At 47.3% G+C, this 19436-nt stretch overlaps 1 protein-coding gene across 1 annotated transcript in view; it reads right to left on the bottom strand.

Moving 5' to 3' along the window:
* Nucleotides 1-19436, bottom strand: part of LOC140404122 (meiosis inhibitor protein 1-like) — an 82155-nt gene that overhangs the window by 53992 nt on the left and 8727 nt on the right. Inside the window, exon 2 of the mRNA XM_072492541.1 lies at nt 17795-17972. Within this exon, the coding sequence (XP_072348642.1) occupies nt 17795-17972 (178 nt within the window). The remainder of the gene's footprint in view (nt 1-17794; nt 17973-19436) is intronic.

The raw sequence follows: 19436 nt of genomic DNA, 5'->3' as shown, positions 1-19436 counted from the left end.
TTCTCCGGATCATGGGTGCCAAGTCCCATACGAGTCCCATGGTGGGAGAATCCAGTACCATGACGACATGGCAGCTCGTCGACAAAATGGATGACAACCACATGTCACATATCCTAGCAGAAGGCGACGCCACGCAGAGAGCACAGATTAACTCCACTGAGGGAGTGATACCGGCCTCCATAGCGAGCTCATTGACAGGCTCCAGAATGGCCACAAGCGACAACTCTGGAGCGACAGCCGTGAACGAGGAAGACTATGACTGTTTATCTGCCTTGTATAAGCAGCCAGCAGCAGACGTTAAATGTCAACCCACTGTTGATCAAAGCAGTGAACAAAACCACAACAACAGATCTCATGATTTTGTGTTTGCGCCGCAGCAATCACCCAACCCAGCTTGCAAAAAAGATGACATACGGGGTCAACACTGCAAGCACAAAAGAAAGTCCGCTACTAACATCAACTTACTTCGACCATTCCGATGTGTCATGATGTCCTCACGGACACACATAAACACTGACAGTCACAATGACATGGTGACATCAACATTGCCACCTCAACGACAGGCGAAAGGATCAACCCACCTGATCAAACGCATACAGTCTGGACTCACAACGTTTTTCGTTAGAATTGGACTTTTTAAACGTTGATTGACTTTGTACAGTCATTAATACCATCCCATTCTGTACACAGTGTTACTTGTTTTATCTGTTTCCACTTGACTTAATTCATTATGTTTGTTTAGTTTTCATTACACCATACAGAAAACCTGTAGCACATTATAAAGGGGGAGATGTGGTGATCTCTGTGGGTGCATGCACACAAGGGGTTAATGGGTAGATAGCAGCACCACATGATCACCAGAGGGCTGGACCAACAGGGGTACATAGGGCAGCCACACGGGGTCTCTGTCTCTCTCTCTCTCTTGTGAACAGAGAAACATCAGAATCACAGATAGTTAGTGGAGTTACATTTAGTTACAATTGTTAAATCTTGTTATCCAATTCCTAGTTCCCATGTTAAGGTAAAGAACTCACGCATTAATAGTTATAGTTACTCAATAAACCTTTGTTGTTACTGGACGAGTTCGAGTCTTCTTCAACAAGATTCAGAGGACCTCACCATCAGCCAAGGATTGAGTAACACGTGTTATCGATCACGCAGGTAACACCACAGTGGAGACACAACTACAGTCTGGTGAGCATTATCTTTTCTTGATTATTCTCCTGACCTGGAACTGTCACTGACCGACAGCTGATTTTAGAATCCGGACCACGTAGACCAGACGAAGGGAGTGTAGGGGGATGCTCCTGAAACTGAAGTGGCCTCAGAGCTGTGTGCCCTGTGATTGGGTGGCCCCAGGTTGGGGTGACATTGAAGAGGCACTCGGACCATGCATCATGACGATAGAGGCTGAGGAGATGAAAGCCGACCCGGCAGAACTTAGGTTTGTGGCTGAATGGGGGGGGGGGGAAGGTACATGTCCCTTTTCCTTGCCCAAAAGCATTCCAACTAATAAAATATAAAAACGGGGCGAATTCCAACAGACACCCTACTGTGCCAAAAAAAAAGAGCTGCAATGTCCAATTAAGGCCTTTCAGGAATAAATGGGGATGACCTCTCACCTAGCAAACTTCAGGGAGTCGTGAACACAGCCCAGTCCATCACACGAGCCTGCCTCCGATCCACTGACTCCATCTACACCTCCCGCTGCCTGGGGAAAGCGGGCAGCATAATCAAAGACCCCTCCCACCCGGCTTTCTCACTCTTCAAACTTCTTCCATCGGGCAGGAGGTACAAAAGTCTGAGAGCACGCACGAACAGACACAAAAACAGCTTCTTCTCCGCTGTTACCAGACTCCTAAACGACCCTCTTATGGACTGACCTGATTAATACTACACTCCTGTATGTTTCACCCAATGGTGGTGCCTATGGACTTACATTGAGTGCCTTGTGTTGCCCTTTTATGTATTTTCTTTTCATGTACTAAATGATCTGTTTGAGCTGTTTGCAGAATAATACTTCTCACTGTACCCCAGTACATGTGACAAGAAACAAATCCAAGCTGCGTGCCATTTTTAGCAGGCTGGGTCCGTGCGCGGCCGGCACCATGTTGCATGGCGCGGTCGCTGCAGGCCGCCACCGTGCGCATGCGTGGCCACGAACCCAGCAATTCTCTGGCTGTATCCACAGGTAAAGCCGGGGGCTTGACGCTGTGTGCCTGCTAGCATCGTTTCTTTGGGTGTAAAACGCCACTGTTCCCACACCGGCTTCAGCACATAGTCTTCAAATTCGAGAATCCAGCCGCAGAAGTTTAGAACAGAAATTGCAAGGATATTTACATAATTTGTTTTGCTTATTATTGTTTTAAATTTCACTGATATATTTCACTGCTTGTGTGTGAATGATTCAAGCGTGGATGTTTTCTGTCTGAAATTGTAATCCTTGAGACCTAGTTTAAGTGATTCAAGTCAAACAGCTAACAAAACCTGCAGCCATGTTTTTCTGGCCAGAGGCATGATTCCAGGATATTTATGATCAACATGTGGGAATTTTAATCCGGATACAATTTCAGACATGTAAGAATGAGATCATTTTAATTCAATAGGGTTGACTGGAATTTGGGATATCTAAAATTATTATGGCCAATCCTGTGTTGGATTGATCTTGTGTTAAAACCTCTTGTCAAGTTCAAAAAATAATTATTCCTGATGCAACTAGAAAGAAAGAAACAAATTATTAATTCAAGAAAAAAGGTGTGTAAAATAGAGAATATTAAAGAAAATGGGTCCCTCATCGTGTTTCTGGTTAGGTAGAAACAAAGATGGGTGATGATGTAATGACGTTCAGTTGAAAACTTTTTCTCCGCCCTTATCAGAAGAGCTGAGAATCAACTCTTGCCTGTTAACACCTGAAGATATATTTATATTTTTACAGGAATTGGGAATTACAAATTTTAAATTTGAATTGACAGATATGTTCCGATTAATTAACCCATTTTGCCCCAAGCAGAATGGATTTTTTGTGTTTTACTTTGCAGGTAACTGCAAGTGGAACACGATTTGCAGTAGCTTCAGGAATTTGAGAATTTCTTTCTGTTTTTGAAAATATTTTTATTGAAGCATTTGCAAAATTTTTATAACAATAACAAAACAATAATACCATAAACATCAACATGGTAAACTAGACATTTCCTACCCAACCCCTTCTGTACATCCCGTAACCATATTGTACCAACCCCTTCAGAATGCTGCTTCTGCTGACATTTTAATTTTCCCCGAGAAAGTTGACGAACGGCTGCCACCTCCAAGAGAACCCTAGCATTGACCCCCTCAAGGCAAACTTTATTTTCTCCAGCTTGAGAAACCCAGCCATGTCACTGACCCAAGTCTCCACACTCGGGGGCTTTGAGTCCCTCCACATTAAAAGGATCTGTCTCCGGGCTACCAGGGAGGCAAAGGTCAAAACGTCGGCCTCTTTCACTCCCTGAACTCCCGGGTCTTCTGACACTCCAAAGATCGCTATCTCTGGACTCAGCACCAGCGTAGCAAGCACCTTGGACATTGCCTTGGCAAACCCCTGCCAGAATCGTCCAAGCTTCGGGTATGCCCAACTCCTTCAGTCTCCTCTCCTGCCCCCTTGCCTGGATCACGAACAATTCACTTTTTCCCATGTTCAATTTGTACCCCGAGAACCTGCCAAATTCCCCCAAGATCTGCATAACCTCCCCCATCCCCTCCACCGGGTCCGAGATGTATAAAAACAGATCGTCCGCGTACAGCGAAACCCGGTGCTCCAACCCCCCCCCCCCCCCCCCACCCCCCCCACCCCCCCGAACTAGCCCCTGCCACTTACTTGACGCTCTCAGCGCCAAGGCCAACGGCTCTATAGAAAGAACGAACAGCAATGGGGAGAGGAGGTACCCCTGCCTCGTCCCTCGGTGTAGCTTAAAGTACCCTGACCTCAGCCGGTTAGTGCGCACACTCGCTACAGGCGCCTGTAGAGCAATCGCACCCTGTCGATGAAGCCCTCACCAAACCCAAACCTTCCCAGCGTCTCCCAAAGATACTCCCACTCCACCCGATCAAAAGCCTTCTCCGCGTCCATCACAACCACCACCTCCGCCTCCTCTCTCCTCTCCTTCTGGGGGCATCATAATTACATTCTAAAGCCTCCGAACGTTAGCATTGAGCTGTCTACCCTTAACAAATCCAGTTTGGTCCTCCCCTATCAACCCCGGGACAGAGTCTTCTATCGTTGTGGGGAGGATTCTCATAGCCTCATTAAAGATCCTCATCAGCAGTGGGCACAACACCTCTGAGAACTTCTCATAGAATTCTACTGGGTAACCGTCCGGCCCCGGAGCCTTGCCCGACTGCATGCCCTCCAGTCCTTTAACAATTTCCTCTGCTTCAATCGGGGCCCCCAGCCCCTCAACCAGGTCCTCCTCCACCCTCGGAAACCTCAACTGATCCAGGAACTGCCTCATCCCTTCTACACCAGGCGGGGGTTCCGACTCATATAGTTTGCTATAAAATTCTTTAAAAATATCGTTCACCCCCCCTGGGTCCAAGACTATGTTGCCCTCCCTATTCCTTACTCCCCCAATCTCCCTGGCCGCTTCTCTCTTCCTAAGCTGATGCGCCAACATCCTGCTCGCCTTTTCCCCATATTTGTAAACCGCCCCCCTTGCTCTCCTCAACTGCTCCACTGCCCTCCCCGTGGTCAACAACTCAAACTCTGCGTGTAGTTTCCGACGCTCCCTCAAGAGCCCCACGTCCAGGGCCTCCGCATATCTCCTATCCACTCGAAGTATCTCCTCCACTAATCTCTCCCTCTCTGCTCGTTCCACCTTTTCTCTGTGGGACCGAATCAAAATTAGTTCCCCTCTTACAACTGCTTTCAGAGCCTCCCAAACCACCGCTGCTGATACTACACCCGTTTGTATCCCGGTAATTCTGAATGGACTTATTCACCCACCCGCAGACCACTTCGTCTGCTAACAACCCCACATCCAGTCTCCAGAGCGGGCATTGCCCTCTCTCCTCACTCAACCGCAAATCCACCCAATGCGGGGCATGATCAGGGACTGCAATCACCGAATACACCGTCCCCGCCACCTTCGGAATTAGCGCCCTGCTTAGAACAAAAAAATCAATGCAAGAGTAAACTTTATGGACATGAGAAAAAAACGAAAACTCCCTCGCCCTCGGCTGTTCGAATCTCCACGGGTCTACACCCCCCATCTGCTCCATAAAACCCCTCAACTCCTTCGCCGCGGCAGCCCTCCTTCCAGTCCTGGATTTTGACCGGTCCAGATCGGGATCGATAACCATGTTAAAGTCCCCCCCCATGATCAAACCATGAGACTCTAGGTCCAGGATCTTGCCTAACACCTGTCTCATAAATCCCACATCGTCCCAGTTCAGAGCGTATACATTTACAAGCACCACCCGTACACCCTCCAGCTTCCCACTCACCATAATATATTTACCCCCCTTATCTGCCACAATTCTTCTAGCCTCAAACGCCCCCCGCTTGCTGATCAATATCGCCTCTCCCCCCCCGGTCTTTGAGTCCAGCCCAGAGTGAAACACCTGACAACCCACCCCTTTCTCAATCTTGTCTGATCAATAATCTTTAGATGTGTCTCCTGAAGCATTGCTACGTCTGCCTTCAGCCCCTTTAAATGCGCAAAAACGCGAGCCCTGTTGACCGGCCCATTCAAACTGCTCACATTCCACGCAATCAGCCTGGACGGGGGGCTGCCCCCACCCCCCCTCCCCTCCCCTGCCGACTAGCCAGAACCTTTTTTTGGCCAGCCCAGAGCCCGCGCCCCCCCGCTTCCCCGAGCTCCCCCACAAGCAGCAACTGTCCTCGACCTCCCTTTTGTTCCCCGATAATATTTTTATGATAAAGATAGATCGTTTTTGAAGAATAAAGGGATTAAGGGTTATGGTGTTCGGGCCAGAAAGTGGAGCTGAGTCCTCAAAAGATCAGCCATGATCTCATTGAATGGCGGAGCAGGATCGAGGGGCCAGATGGCCTACTTCTGATCCTATTTCTTATCTACTGCCTCTTCCCCTCCGTTCTCCCCACAGGATTCCATCCCCCAGTCCTTCATATCTTCCTTACCCTCCTCACTCCATCCATCCATCCACGCACCCCACCTCGTGTATTCCATCCCCGCTCCCTTCATCTCCTCCGCACCATCCTCTCCCTTTGTGTCTTTCACCCTCCCCTTTAGTTTCTTCCAGACATTCCTCCACCCCACCTTCCGAAACCCTCCCCATTACCTTTGTGTCTTCCTCACGCACCATTCCTGCGGTCGTCGCCAGTGGTACAGAACATATGGTCAATGCTCTAAAATTCTCCCTCACTGGGTTGTGAAGTCAGGCAATTGAATAGAGTAAATTCCCACTAGCAGGGCAGATGATTGATGGGGGAGCATAATTCTGATCTGTTGGGGTTTCAATGTGATGCAAAATGGGTTCCATTCAAGCTTCAGCAGGAAAATCGATTCACCATGAACCTACCATGAAGGTCAGGCATGGAAGATCCAGACCTCATTTTCTGACATTAGGAAACCAATTTTTATATTCTGCCATAACTTCTGCACCCACCCACTGCGAATCCTGCCAATGGCAGGAGGAGAAGATTCCATCCATTGAATCCAGGGATATTTGATACTCAGTCCTGCCCTTCTTTGAATCTGTTATCGCTACAATGTCATATTTCCATAACACTATCTGAGTCTGCAACTCACCAAGTCTTATATACCACACTTTATGCATTCAGGCACATGCAAGGTAATCTTAATTTAGCATTCATTACTTTCCCTCTTACACTGAACAGACCTAATAGCTTACTATTTCCCACTCTGGTACACGTTTGCACCTTGATATCCCGCTCTAGTATTACATCCTGGCTCCCACATTTATGCCAAGTTAGCTTAAACCCACTACAGCTGCACATGCAAGTCACTTCACAAGGAAATTGGTTCCAGCTCTGTTTAGATGCAACTAGTGGAATTTGTACATCTTTCCCAATTTCTGAAGAATCTAAAAGCCTCTTTCTTGCACCATCTCTCCAGCCATTCATTCATCTGCTCTACTCCTATGTATATACTCACTTTTGTATGGTACTGGGAGTAATCCGGAGATGACTACTTTTTGGTTCTGCTTACTAATTTCCTACCTAGTTCCCTCAATTCTAACTGCAGTACCACATCCCTCTTTCTATCTCTGTTGTTGGCACCGACGGGGACCAGGCCTATTGACTGCTCGCTCTCCCCTCTCAAGATGGTCTGCAGATTCTCAATGATATCCTTGACCCTTGTGCCAGGGAGGCAATATGCCACCTGGATTCATGTCTGTGGTCACAGGGGGCTGGATTTTCAAATGTCAGTGAGGGTGGATACCCCAGGATTTAGGCACGATTCAAAAATAGTGTTCCTGGAGGGTGGCGCCGGACCCCACTGTCTCTGGAACTCTAAGCTATTTTCAAAGGAAGGTTGGGGGTGGGGGCATTCTGAAACCCACACGCCTCTAATAAGTGTTACTTGAACTCATTGATGAGCTCATTAACAGGACTCAGAAAAACAGCTTCAAATTTTCAATTGGCAGGCACAGTAAGCACACGGTGTCTGGGACATTTCAGCATGCGGTTGATGTGCATAGCAAGGAGCCATAAAGGCTAATGATTACACTCATTAAGAAGGGGGAGAATAAAACTCGGCTCCCCCGTTGATGGCACAAGAGTTATCATTGTCGACAGTGAGAGGCTTGTATTAACAGTGAGGTAGAAGTCTGAGAGCTCAGGCTGCTGGCAGCACAGCTTGGCTTCGGAAGTCCTAGCGAATAATGAACTACAGCTGAGGTGCTGGAACTTTGAGCAGACTACAAGAACACAAGAAATAGGCACAGGGGTCGATCATATGGCCTGTCGAGCCTGCTCTGTCATTAAAGATAATCACGCCTGATCTTGGCTCTTCAAATCAACTTTTTTTGCCTCCTTCCATATCTCTCACTTCTCTTTGAGACCAAAAATCTGTCTATCCCAGTCTTAAATGTATTCAATGGTGAAGCACCAAACTCTCTGGGAGAGAGAATTCCAAAGATTCACAATGAAGTAATTTCTCCTCATCTCCCTCCTAAACAATCTGCCCCTTACCCTGTACCCCATGTGACATACAAACATACTAAATAGACCACTTGGCCCCTTGAGGCTGTTCTACCATTCAATAAGATCATGGCTGATCTGTTTGTGTTTCAAGCTCTCATTCCATCTGCCCCAAATAACCTTTGCATCTATTTACCTCTGTCTGAAAATATACAATTACTCCGCCTCCCCCATGTTGATTGATTGATTGATATTTATTGTCACATGTACAGATGTACAGTGAGAAGTATTTTTCTGCGGCCAAGGGAATGTGCGCAGTACGTAGGCAGAGTGTTCCAAAGTCTCAAAAATCTCAGAAATTCCTCCTATCTCTGTTCTAAAAAAGCCCTCCCTAATTTTTAAAAAATAAATTTAGAGTACTCAATTATCTTTTTCCAATTAAGGGGCAATTTAGCATGGCCAATCCACCTAATCTGCACATCTTTGAGTTGTGGGGGTGAGACCAACGCAGAAACGGGGAGAATGTGCAAACTCCACATATATAATAGATATAAATGGGTATGATATAATTGGGATTACGGAGACATGGCTGCAGGGTGAACAGGGATGGGAACTGAATGTCCAAGGGTTCTCAGCATTCAGGAAGGACAGGCATAAAAGAAAAGGTGGTGGTGTGGCACTGCTGGTTAAAGAGGAAATTAACATAATAGTGAGAAAGGATATTAGCTCTGACAATGCGGAATCTGTATGGGTAGAGTTGAGAAATACCAAGGGACAAAAAACATTAGTGGGTGTCATATATAGACCCCAAACTGCAGTGGTGAAGTTGGGAAAGGCATTAAACAAGAAATTAGTGATGCATGTAATCAGGGAATATTGGTGGTCATGGGTGATTTTAATCGTCACATAGATTGGGAAAATCAAATTAGCAACAATGCCGTAGAGGAGGAATTCCTGGAGAGTATACGGGATGGTTTTCTTGACCAATATGTGAAGGAACCAATTAGAGATCAGGTCATCTTAGACTGGGTACTGTGCAATGAGAAGGGAATTATTGACAATCTGGCTGTACGAGACCCCTTGGGGATGAGTGACCATAACATGATAGAATCTTTTCTCAAGATGGAGAGTGAAGTACTTGATTCGGAGACTAGGGTGCTCAATATTAATGAAGGAAAATATGAGGATATGAGGCGTGAGTTGGCCTTGATAGATTGGGGAGAGTTACTTAAAGGGATGACAGTGGATAGACAATGGCAAAGGAAGGATGGAGGAACTACAGCAACTATTCATTCCTGCCTGGCACAAAAGCAAAGGGGGTAAGAGGGCCAATCCATGGCTTACAAAGGAAATTAGAAATAGTATCCGATCCAAGGAAGAAGCATACAGATTGGCCAAGAAAAATAATAGGTCTGAGGATTGGGAGCAGTTTAGAATTCAGCAAAGAAGGACAAAGGGATTGATTAAGAAGGGGAAAGTACAGTACCAAAGGAAGCTTACAAGGAACACAAAGACTGACACTAAGAGTTTCTACAGATATGTGAAGAGAAAGAGATTGGTAAAGAGAAATGTAGGCCCCCTACAGACAGAAACAGGGGAATGAAAGTAGGGACAAAGAAATGGCTGAGCAATTAAATACATACTTGGTTCTGTCTTCACAAATGAGGACACAAATCAGATCCCAGAAATGTTGGAGAATGAAAGGTTTAGTGAGAGGGAAGAACTGAGGGCGATCAACATTAGTAGAGAAATGGTGCTGGGAAAATTGATGGGATTGAAGGTGGATAAATCCCCAGGCCCAGAGTGCTTAAGGAGGTGGCTCTGGAAATAGGGATGCATTGGTGTTCATCTTCCGGGATTCTATAGACTCTGGAACTGTCCCTGCAGATTGGAGGGTAGCTCACATCACTCCGATATTCAAAAACGGAGGTAGAGAGAAAACAGGGAATTATAGACCAGTAAGCCGAATATCGGTAGTGGGGAAAATACTTGAATCCATTGTCAAGGCCTTTATAGCGGAACATTTAGAAAGCAGTGGCAGGATCAGCCAGAGTCAGCATGGATTTATGAAGGAAAAATCATACTTGACAAATCTGTTGGAATTCTTTGAGAGGTAACCACGACAGTCAACAAGGGGGAGCCAGTCGATGTGGTATATTTGGACTTTTAGAAGGCATTTGACAAAGTCCCGCATCGGAGATTATTGTGCTAAATTAAAGTGCATGGGATTGGGGAAAATGTATTGAGGTGGATAGAAAACTGGTTGGCAAAGAGGAAACAAAGAGTAGGGATTAATGGGTCCTTTTCAAATTGGCAGTCAGTAACCAGTGGATCGGTGCTGGGACTCCAGCTATTCACAATATATATTAATGATTTGGATGAGGGAACAAAATGTAACATCTCAAAATTCGCAGATGATACCAAACTAGGTGGGAGGGTGAATTGTGATGAGGATGCAGGGATCCTACAGCAAGATCTGGACAGGTTGGGCGAGTGGGCAAACCAATGGCAGATGCAGTATAATTTGGATAAGTGTGAGGTTATTAATTTTGGAAGCAAAAACAGGAAGGCAGATTACTACCTGAATGGTTGTAAATTGGGAGCGGGGAGTGTGTAGCGGGATCTGGGTGTCCTTGTGCACCATTCACTGAAGGTAAACATGCAGGTGCAGCAGGCGGTAAAGAAGGCTAATGGTATGTTGGCCTTCATTGCAAGAGGTTTCGAGTATAGAAGCAGGGATGTGTTGCTGCAATTGTACAGTGCCTTGGTGAGGCCACACTTGGAGTATTGTGTGCAGATTGTCTCCTTCTCTGAGGAAGGATGTTCTTGCTCTCGAAGGAGTGCAGCGAAGGTTTACCAGACTGATTCCAGGGATGGCGGGACTGTCATATGAGGAGAGATTGACTAGGTTGGGCTTGTTCATATTTCATAGAATTTACAGTGCAGAAGGAGGCCATTCGGCCCATCGAGTCTGCACCGGCTCTTGGAAAGAGCACCCAAGGTCAACACCTCCACCCTATCCCCATAACCCAGTAACCCCACCCAACCCTAAGAGCAATTTTGGACACTAAGGGCAATTTATCATGGCCAATCCACCTAACCTGCACATCTTTGGACTGTGGGAGGAAACCGGAGCACCCGGAGGAAACCCACGCACACACGGGGAGGATGCAGACTCCGCACAGACAGTGACCCAAGCTGGAATCGAACCTGGGACCCTGGAGCTGTGAAGCATTTGTGCTATCCACAATGCTACTGTGCTGGAGTTCAGAAGAATGAGGGGGGATCTCATAGAGACTTATAAAATTCTAACAGGACTAAACAGGGTAGATGCAGGGAAGATGTTACCAATGATAGGTGTGTCCAGAACCAGGGGTCACATCCTGAGGATTCAGGGTAAACCATTTTAGACAGAGATAAGGAGACACTTCTTCACACAGAGTGGTGAGCCTGTGGAATTCATTACCACAGGAAATAGTTGATGCTAAAACATTGAATATATTCAAGAGGTGGCTGGATATAGCACTTGGGGAGAATGGGATCAAAGGCTATGGGGAGAAAGCAGGATTAGGCTATTGAGTTGGATGATCAGCAGTGATCGTGATGAATGGCAGAGCAGGCTCGAAGGGCCAAAAGGTCTCCCCCTGCTCCTATCTTCTATGTATCTATGTATCCACACGGACAGTGACCCGGGATCGAACCTGGGTCCTCAGCGCCATAGGCAGCAGTGCTAACCACTGCACCACTGTGCCACTCCCCTTTTTTTAAAACAGAGCTCACCTAGTTCCAGACCACCTTGTCAAGATCTTTTAGCACCTTATATATTTCAATCAAATCACCCCTCACTCTTCTGAACTCTAGCGGAATCTAAAAAAAGCCCAGTTTGTCTAACCTTTCCTCATAAGACGACCTGCCCATCCCCGATATCAATCCAGTAAACCTCCTCTGAATTGCCTCCAATGCATTTACATCCTTCCTAAATAAGGAGAGTAAAACTGCATGCAGTATCCGAGATATGGGGCGGCATTCTCTGCTCTCCCAGCCCCATGTTTCTCAGCGGCACGCCATTCGCTGGCGGCGGGATTCTCTCTTCCCATTAAAACCACCCCACGCAGCCAGGAAACCCACGGGTGGGTATGTGCTGCCGGCGGGAACAGAGAATCCCAACAGTCGGAGAATTCTGCCCATAGTCTTGTATAACTGAAGTATAACATCCTCGCTTTTATGTTCAATTCCTCTTGTAATAAAGGACAGTGTTGCATTTGTCTTCTTAATTATTTGCTATACCTGCCTACTACCGTTTTGGGACTCATGCACTAGAACGCCCCGATCCCTCTGCACCTCAGAATTTGGCAGCTGTTCCCTATCAGCAGAAAAAATCTCTTCACATCTACCCAATCAAACCCTTCAGAATTTGATATGTTTCAATGAGATTGCCTTTCAGTCGTCTAAATTGCAGAGAATGTAGACCCAATTAACTCAACCTCATCATAAGATAAACCTCACTCCAGGGACCAATCTCATGATCCTTCTCTGTACTGCCTCCAATGAAAATTTATCCTTCCTCAAATATAGAGACTAAAACTGCGCGCAATATTCCAGATGTGGTGTCATTAACGCCCTGTACAATTGTAGCAAAATGTCTTTATTCTTGTACTCCAAACCTAATAATAATAATCGCTTATTGTCACAAGTAGGCTTCAATGAAGTTACTGTGAAAAGCCCCTAGTCGCCACATTCCGGCGCCTGTTCGGGGAGGCTGGTACGGGAATTGAATCCACGCTGCTGGCATTGTTCTGCATTACAAGTCAGCTGTTTAGCCCACTGTGCTAAACCAGCCCCTAAACCTGAATTGATATTGGTCAGAGTAACTTGGAGGAGATTCAACAGAGGTATCCTCCAAGGCTGGAGAAGTCTAGAAGAGCACAGACAAGATTTGCAAAGGTAAGAAGCCATCAGCCAAGATACTGGGTGTGCTACTCACGAGTCAGCTATCAAATTACATAACACCATTGCCTTCGGAAATTGCACCTCTCTAGGAAGATAGTCTCAGGCATTTATGCTCTGCTCTACAATGACCTGATGCCTTTCAGTTCCTGTGGCAGTCCCCTAACTGCAGCAGTCAAGGTCACGTGCTTTGAATTTTGATGTTTATAGGTCGTTCTGGAGATCAGTTGTGGACCTAGGCAATATCTCACAGTCAGCAGCCCACCATACACCAGGCAGGTCATAGCTACTAGGTTTCGGAGCCCAGAAGATACACATATTTTGAAACAGATGGTCCTGCACAGGAACAGAGAGCTTTATGACCACTGATGGATTTCTGAAGGTCCAAGGGGTCATCAATTGCACCCATGTAGCTATCAAGGCCAAATCAGTCGGCCAAATCTCTGAACAAAAAAGCTTCCACTAACCGGAAGTCCAGCTGGTCTGTGACAACAGAAAGTACATCTTTGTAGGTCTGCCCTTGATTATCAGGAAGCTGTCATGATTCCTTCGTCCTGCTAGGGTCCAGCTGCTGCACCTCTTCAGGTCAAAATCCAGACTCCCTGAATGTCTGTTATCATTTGAGAAGGTGGGTCCTTACACCTAACTAAGGTGTTGCAGACAGCCATTTACTTACACAAAACTGCACTGAGCAGACCATTGACATCTTGAAGAATAGCTTACGTTGTTAGAACCATCTGTGTGTCACACTCTAGTACAAGCTAGCAGGGTGTCTCATATTGGGTCTTGCAAGCTACACAACATAACTATACAAAAACGGTTTGCAGCTGAATGAAGAGGGAGGCCTGTTGGGCCACTCTTCTTAGGAAGAGGAGGGCAAATAGAAAGTAAAGGAGGATGAAGGTGCTGCTGCAGAGGATCCTGGTGCACAGGCATAGAAAAATGACCACCAGGCCATCCCAGAGCTCAGGGTGATTGGCAGGCTGGCATAGCCACAGATTAATTTGGCAAGATTTCATTTGAATAGATGATTGTGCAACTCACCTTCCAATAGGGATAGAAGTTCTCCAGCAAGCACACACATCAGAAAAATCCAATTGCCACCCAAAGACATTGTGAATGGGGTCTCTGCTGCCACCATTGCCACTCATCACAGCACAAGCAACTGCACCACGCCTAGCACCCATCCTTAATTTCACTTTACAAACAAGTTTTAAAAACACACAAGTCTGATCGAAATCATCAGAAATATTGCAAGATAAATCAAGAGCATAACAGAGACAACTAAACTTGGCGACCCATCGGGTCCAACTATCGGCATGGCGCATGGATTCCAACAAACTCCCACAAAGTGCCCCTTTGCCTGAGGATGAGGTGGAAGCAGCCTGCTACATTATATACGCACCCATCTAAGATATTCTCTACTTCATTCCTTGTCATGGAGGTGCTAATGAGGGCTGCTGCACCAGCGCCCCTGCAGGGGCGGCTTCTGATATCTGGTCAGACAATACAGGGGGGTGCTGAGCCAGGGAGGCAGAGGAGATGAGAGATGATACTGGTGCACCTGAGGGATGGACCCCTCATCAACATCTTCAATTGCCTCAGCTCCTTCTTCACGTCCTTGCATGCTGGACATGGTGCCTGACTGGGTTGCAGCTGACATCTACTCCATGTGTCTCTGCACCATTAACGATACCGAGTCTCACAGTTTGTGTTAAATTCCATCAGCCACTTTTCTGCCCATTTGGCCATCCCGTCTATATTTTCCTGTAATCCACGACACTCAACCTCATTGTTAACCATCTGGCCAGATCCGCAAACTTACTAATCCAACCCCCGCATCGTCATATATGAAATTTATATAAATGACAAACAATAGGGGACTCAGCACAGATCCCTGTGGTACATTACTGGACACTGGCCTCCAGTCACTGAAGCAGCCATCCGTCATCACCCTCTGTCTCCTACAGCTAAGCCAATTTTGAATCCACCTTATCAAGTTACCTGATATCCCATGCGCATTTGCCTTCTTTATAAGTCGGCCATGTGGGACCTTGTCAAAGGCTTTGCTGAAATCCATGTAAATTACATGAACTGCACTGCTCTCATCTACACACCTGGTGACATGCTCCACACATGTACTCATTGTTCTATTTCTATACTCACAAGCGCGTTGCATTGGGAGTAATCCTTCTGAGTTTCCAAAACCTCTCCATTCTTTCCACCTACATCATTGTTACTGATCCACGACTACTATAGCTGTTCAACTACCACCCCGCCCCCCCAACAAACAGTTCTCTGCAGCCAAAATAAACGGTACCGCTAACAGTGTTGTTGTTGTTTCTCTTCTCACACCTGGTGGTGCACGAAGCAGACTTTCATCCGATTCCACAGCAAGTTTTTAAAATCTGGAACAAGTAGATAGCCTGTCGCCAGAGGCTTTTAGCTAGAGGGGTGCCAATCAGCACCAAGCATGGCTAACCAGGAGTCTCTTCCGTTCTTGCCATCCGCCATTGGCATGTTGGAAGGATTTTGCAGTTTGATACTCAACCTGTTGGCCGCATTATGAGTGCGCCTTCCTTGGCCAACAAATCCTGGGCTGAGACTTGAACCCGGAGCTCCTGGTTTAGTGATGGGGGTGCTATTCACTGCACCACAAGACCTCCACCGCTAACATGTGGAGCACACAAAAGAAATTGGGAACATTCTCACCCTGGAGGCAGACTGTGGGCGCGATTCTCTGAGCCCCGCGCCGGGCCGGAGAATCACCGCAACCGTGCCACGACGTCGGCGCGCGATTCTCCGAGGTGCGGAGAATCGGTGCCATTTTCGCCAGCGCGTTAGACGCGGCGCGGGCTGCTGGAATCGGCGGGGCCGCTGATTCTCCGGCCAGGATGTGCCGAGCAGCTGCACGGAAACGGCAGGGTCCCGTTAGCTCCGTTCACCCCTGGTCGCTGCCGGCGGGAACTCTGCGCGAAGGGTTAGGGGGTGGCCTGTGGGACGGGGAAAAGCTCCTTCACTGGCGGTGCCTCCGATGGGATCTGGCCCACGATCAGGGCCCACCAATCGGCGGGCCGGTCTCTTCCCCCCCCCCCCCAGGCGTAGTTTGTTGCGCAGCCGGTCCCTGAACCCCTACGCCATGTTGCGTCGGGGCCGGCGCGCTGAAGAAGTCCCCCGCGCGTGCGCGGGTTGGCGCGGCGCCCATTTGCCGCCGGGAAGGGAGGCTGGAGCAGCGTGAACTGCTCCAGCGCCGTGCTGGCCCCCTGTGAGGGACAGAATCGGTCGTCCCTGTGCCCGTTTAGTGCTGTCGTGAAACGCGGCGGTGTTCACGACGGCGTGAACACATTGTCTCCATTTGGGAGAATCGCCCCCTGTATGTCAGCCTACAAGGAAAAATATGATTAAAACAAATTTTTTGATAATGTCCCGCAGCAGATAAATACAGGCATAGAAACACAGAAAATAGAAGGCCATTCGGCCTGTGGTAGTACCAGGTGTTGCGGTACCTAAGAGGTGGATGACCATTGGTTAGACCCAGGAGTCTGCCAATGGCTGTTGTACATAGCTCCGCCCTGGGAGGCGGAGTATAAGCACCGGTGGCGTCCCAGCAGCCTTCACTTTCTGTATCGAAGCTGCTGGGGAAGAGTTCTAGCAGATTAAAGCCTTCAGTTATGAATCACTTCGTCTTGAGAGTAATTGATTGCGCATCACGGCCCTTCCAGCCTGCTTCGCCATTCATTATGATCATGGCTGATCATCATTTCAATAATACCCTGATCCTGCCTCCCCATATCCCTTGACCCCTTTAACCCCAAGAGCTGAAGCTGAAGTATAAATTAATTCCTACAACTAACAAGTTCAAATGCTGGATTAGCAAACACTTCAACAAAGTGAAAAAAATTGGCGAGATGACTAGGGGAAAAGGTTTGTGGTGCACGAACAATTGATATGAAAGAATCGATGAATACTGGGAAATTGTAATGCTATTTTTAAAGGCCAAATTAAACAGAACTTGAAAAATAATCCAATTAGTTACCAGGAGGAAACTTCAAGATTATTTATGAGACGCTAATTAACACCTAGAGCAAAAAACAGGTAACCATTTCGTTTAATCATATCTCCTGCGAAGTCTGCCATTTCTTCAGTATTATAATAATAATAATCTTTATTATTGTCACAAGTAGGCTTACATTAACACTGCAATGAAGTTACTGTGAAAATCCCCTAGTCGCCACACTCCGGCGCCTGTTCGAGTACACTGAGCGAGAATTCAGCAATTCACCCAACAAGCCTGTCTTTCGGGATTTGTGGGAGGAAACCTGAGCACCCGGAGGAAACCCACGCAGACACGGGGAGAATGTGCAGACTCCACACAGCAGTGACCCAAGCCAGGAATCCAACCTGGGTCCCTGGCGCTGTGAAGCAACAGTGCTAACCACTGTGCTACCGTGCCGCCCAAGGTAGATGTTAGACGTTTTAGTTGCTGTGAAATGAAGAGTCTAAAGTTCTTGTTCCTTTTCACCAAACACCATTTATTTCACTTCCACAGCCTCTGCACAAAACTCTTAACAACACACCACCTGACAGAGGCCACCTGAAGCCCCCTTACATATCAGTGTCAATTAATGGATACTTAACATAAATAAGACAACTGATTGCAATGTCTCTTAACCCATTACTTAACACTAGAAAGTAAAAGATGAAGAATCGTTTCATAAAATCTCTTACCTGTCTTCATACATATGAGCCAGGTACAATATTACTAAAAGACAATGATGATGGTTTTGAAGGTCTTCATCTATTCCAATTGTGTCCAAACTTTCTGAAAGCACGGATATAGCATCTAAAAATGTGTAGTTGAGGTGTGGGATACACCTTCCAAAAAGTGCAGATATACTATCAAGATCTAAAACAATAGAAAAATTAGATAATAACAATGAAGTTTGTCATTTTTTAATCGTAATCCCACTTAAATGGACAATTGTGGACTTCCGGCAGGGGAGGAGAGTGGTCGCGGGCAACGGAGCTCCGGCAGTCGCGTCCCGTTTCCCAGGGGGGAAAAAAACACGCAAACCGGCTGGACTGCCCCCCTCTCCGCACAGCAAGAGGACGCGGGGCACGACGAGCAGGGACCGAGCCAATGGTAGGGACCGACCACCCCTCCCCACAGCGGTGACCACGAGGCAGAAGGTGGAACAAAGGAGGACTCCCGGCCTGACCAGAAGCCGCTCTCTCTCTTTCTCTCGACCCTCATGAACCGGTGTATGAGTGAGTGAGGGAAAAAAAAGAAAAAAGAACTTCCCTTTTTTTTATATTTAAAAAAAAACTTTTTGAAAAGAAGACTCTTAAAGAGAAAGAACTTTTTAAAAACTTTGTTTTTTACATTTTTTGAAAAAGGGGTTTAAGGGGGGAAAAAGTGTTAAAGGAGAGAAGGGAGGGGGAAAGAGAGAAAAGTGGGAACATTTTTAAAAAAGTAAGAAGGGAGCCAAAGCAGAGGGAGAATGGGCACCACAAGCAGAAGGGGCCGTGGGCGAGCCAGTTCAGACGAGCCAATCGGCGCACGAAGCAGCGGAACGGAAAGTTCGCCGCAACAAAAAGAACTTGGGCCAGGGGGAAACTGGAACTGGAAGGCAGCCTTTGCCGAGGCGCTGAGGGAACATCAGCAGGAAAACAAGGCAGAGGCCAGAGCAGTCATGAGGGCCGCAGTGCAGGCAGCAATGGCCAAGGCCCTGGCGGAGGTGCAGCTCACCCTGGGCAGAGCAGAGGAGAAACTGGAAAACCAAGAGGCGACCATTAAGGAGTTGGTAAAAGCCGCAACTGACATGAGCGACCAGGTCACGGCCCTGGAGAACGAGGTGGCGAGACTGACAATGCAGGGGAGCCTGAAGGGCAGAGTGGACGATCAGGAAATCAGCTCGAGGAGGCAAAATGTAAGGATAGTGGGCCTACCAGAGGGGATCGAGGGTAGAAACCTCACGGCAAACGTGGTCAATATGCTGGGCAACTTAGTGGGGAGGAAAACTTTCCCCAACCCACCAGAAAGGGACAGAGCACACCGGTCGCTGCGCCCGAAACCCAAGGCAGGGGATCAACCGAGGGCAGTTATAGCTAAACTGCACCGGTACCAAGACAGGGAAACAATCCTGCACTGGGCCAGGCAAAACAGAATCTGCAAATGGGAAGGACACTTCATTAGAGTCTACGAGGACACTGGGGCAGACCTAGCCAGGAGAATGGTTGAATTCAATAGAGCGAAAGCAGCTCTTCACAAGAGCGACGTGCATTTTGGTATGCTGTGCCCAGCAAAACTCTGGGTCACATACCAAGAACGAGAGTACTTCTTCACAGCCCCCGCCAAAGCAAACAAGTT

The sequence above is a fragment of the Scyliorhinus torazame genome, chromosome 29, assembly GCF_047496885.1.
Source record: "Scyliorhinus torazame isolate Kashiwa2021f chromosome 29, sScyTor2.1, whole genome shotgun sequence".
In the NCBI taxonomy this organism is placed as follows: Eukaryota; Metazoa; Chordata; class Chondrichthyes; order Carcharhiniformes; family Scyliorhinidae; genus Scyliorhinus; species Scyliorhinus torazame.
The sequence above is the reverse complement of the archived record's forward strand: the minus strand, read 5'-3'. Positions and strand labels throughout refer to the sequence as shown.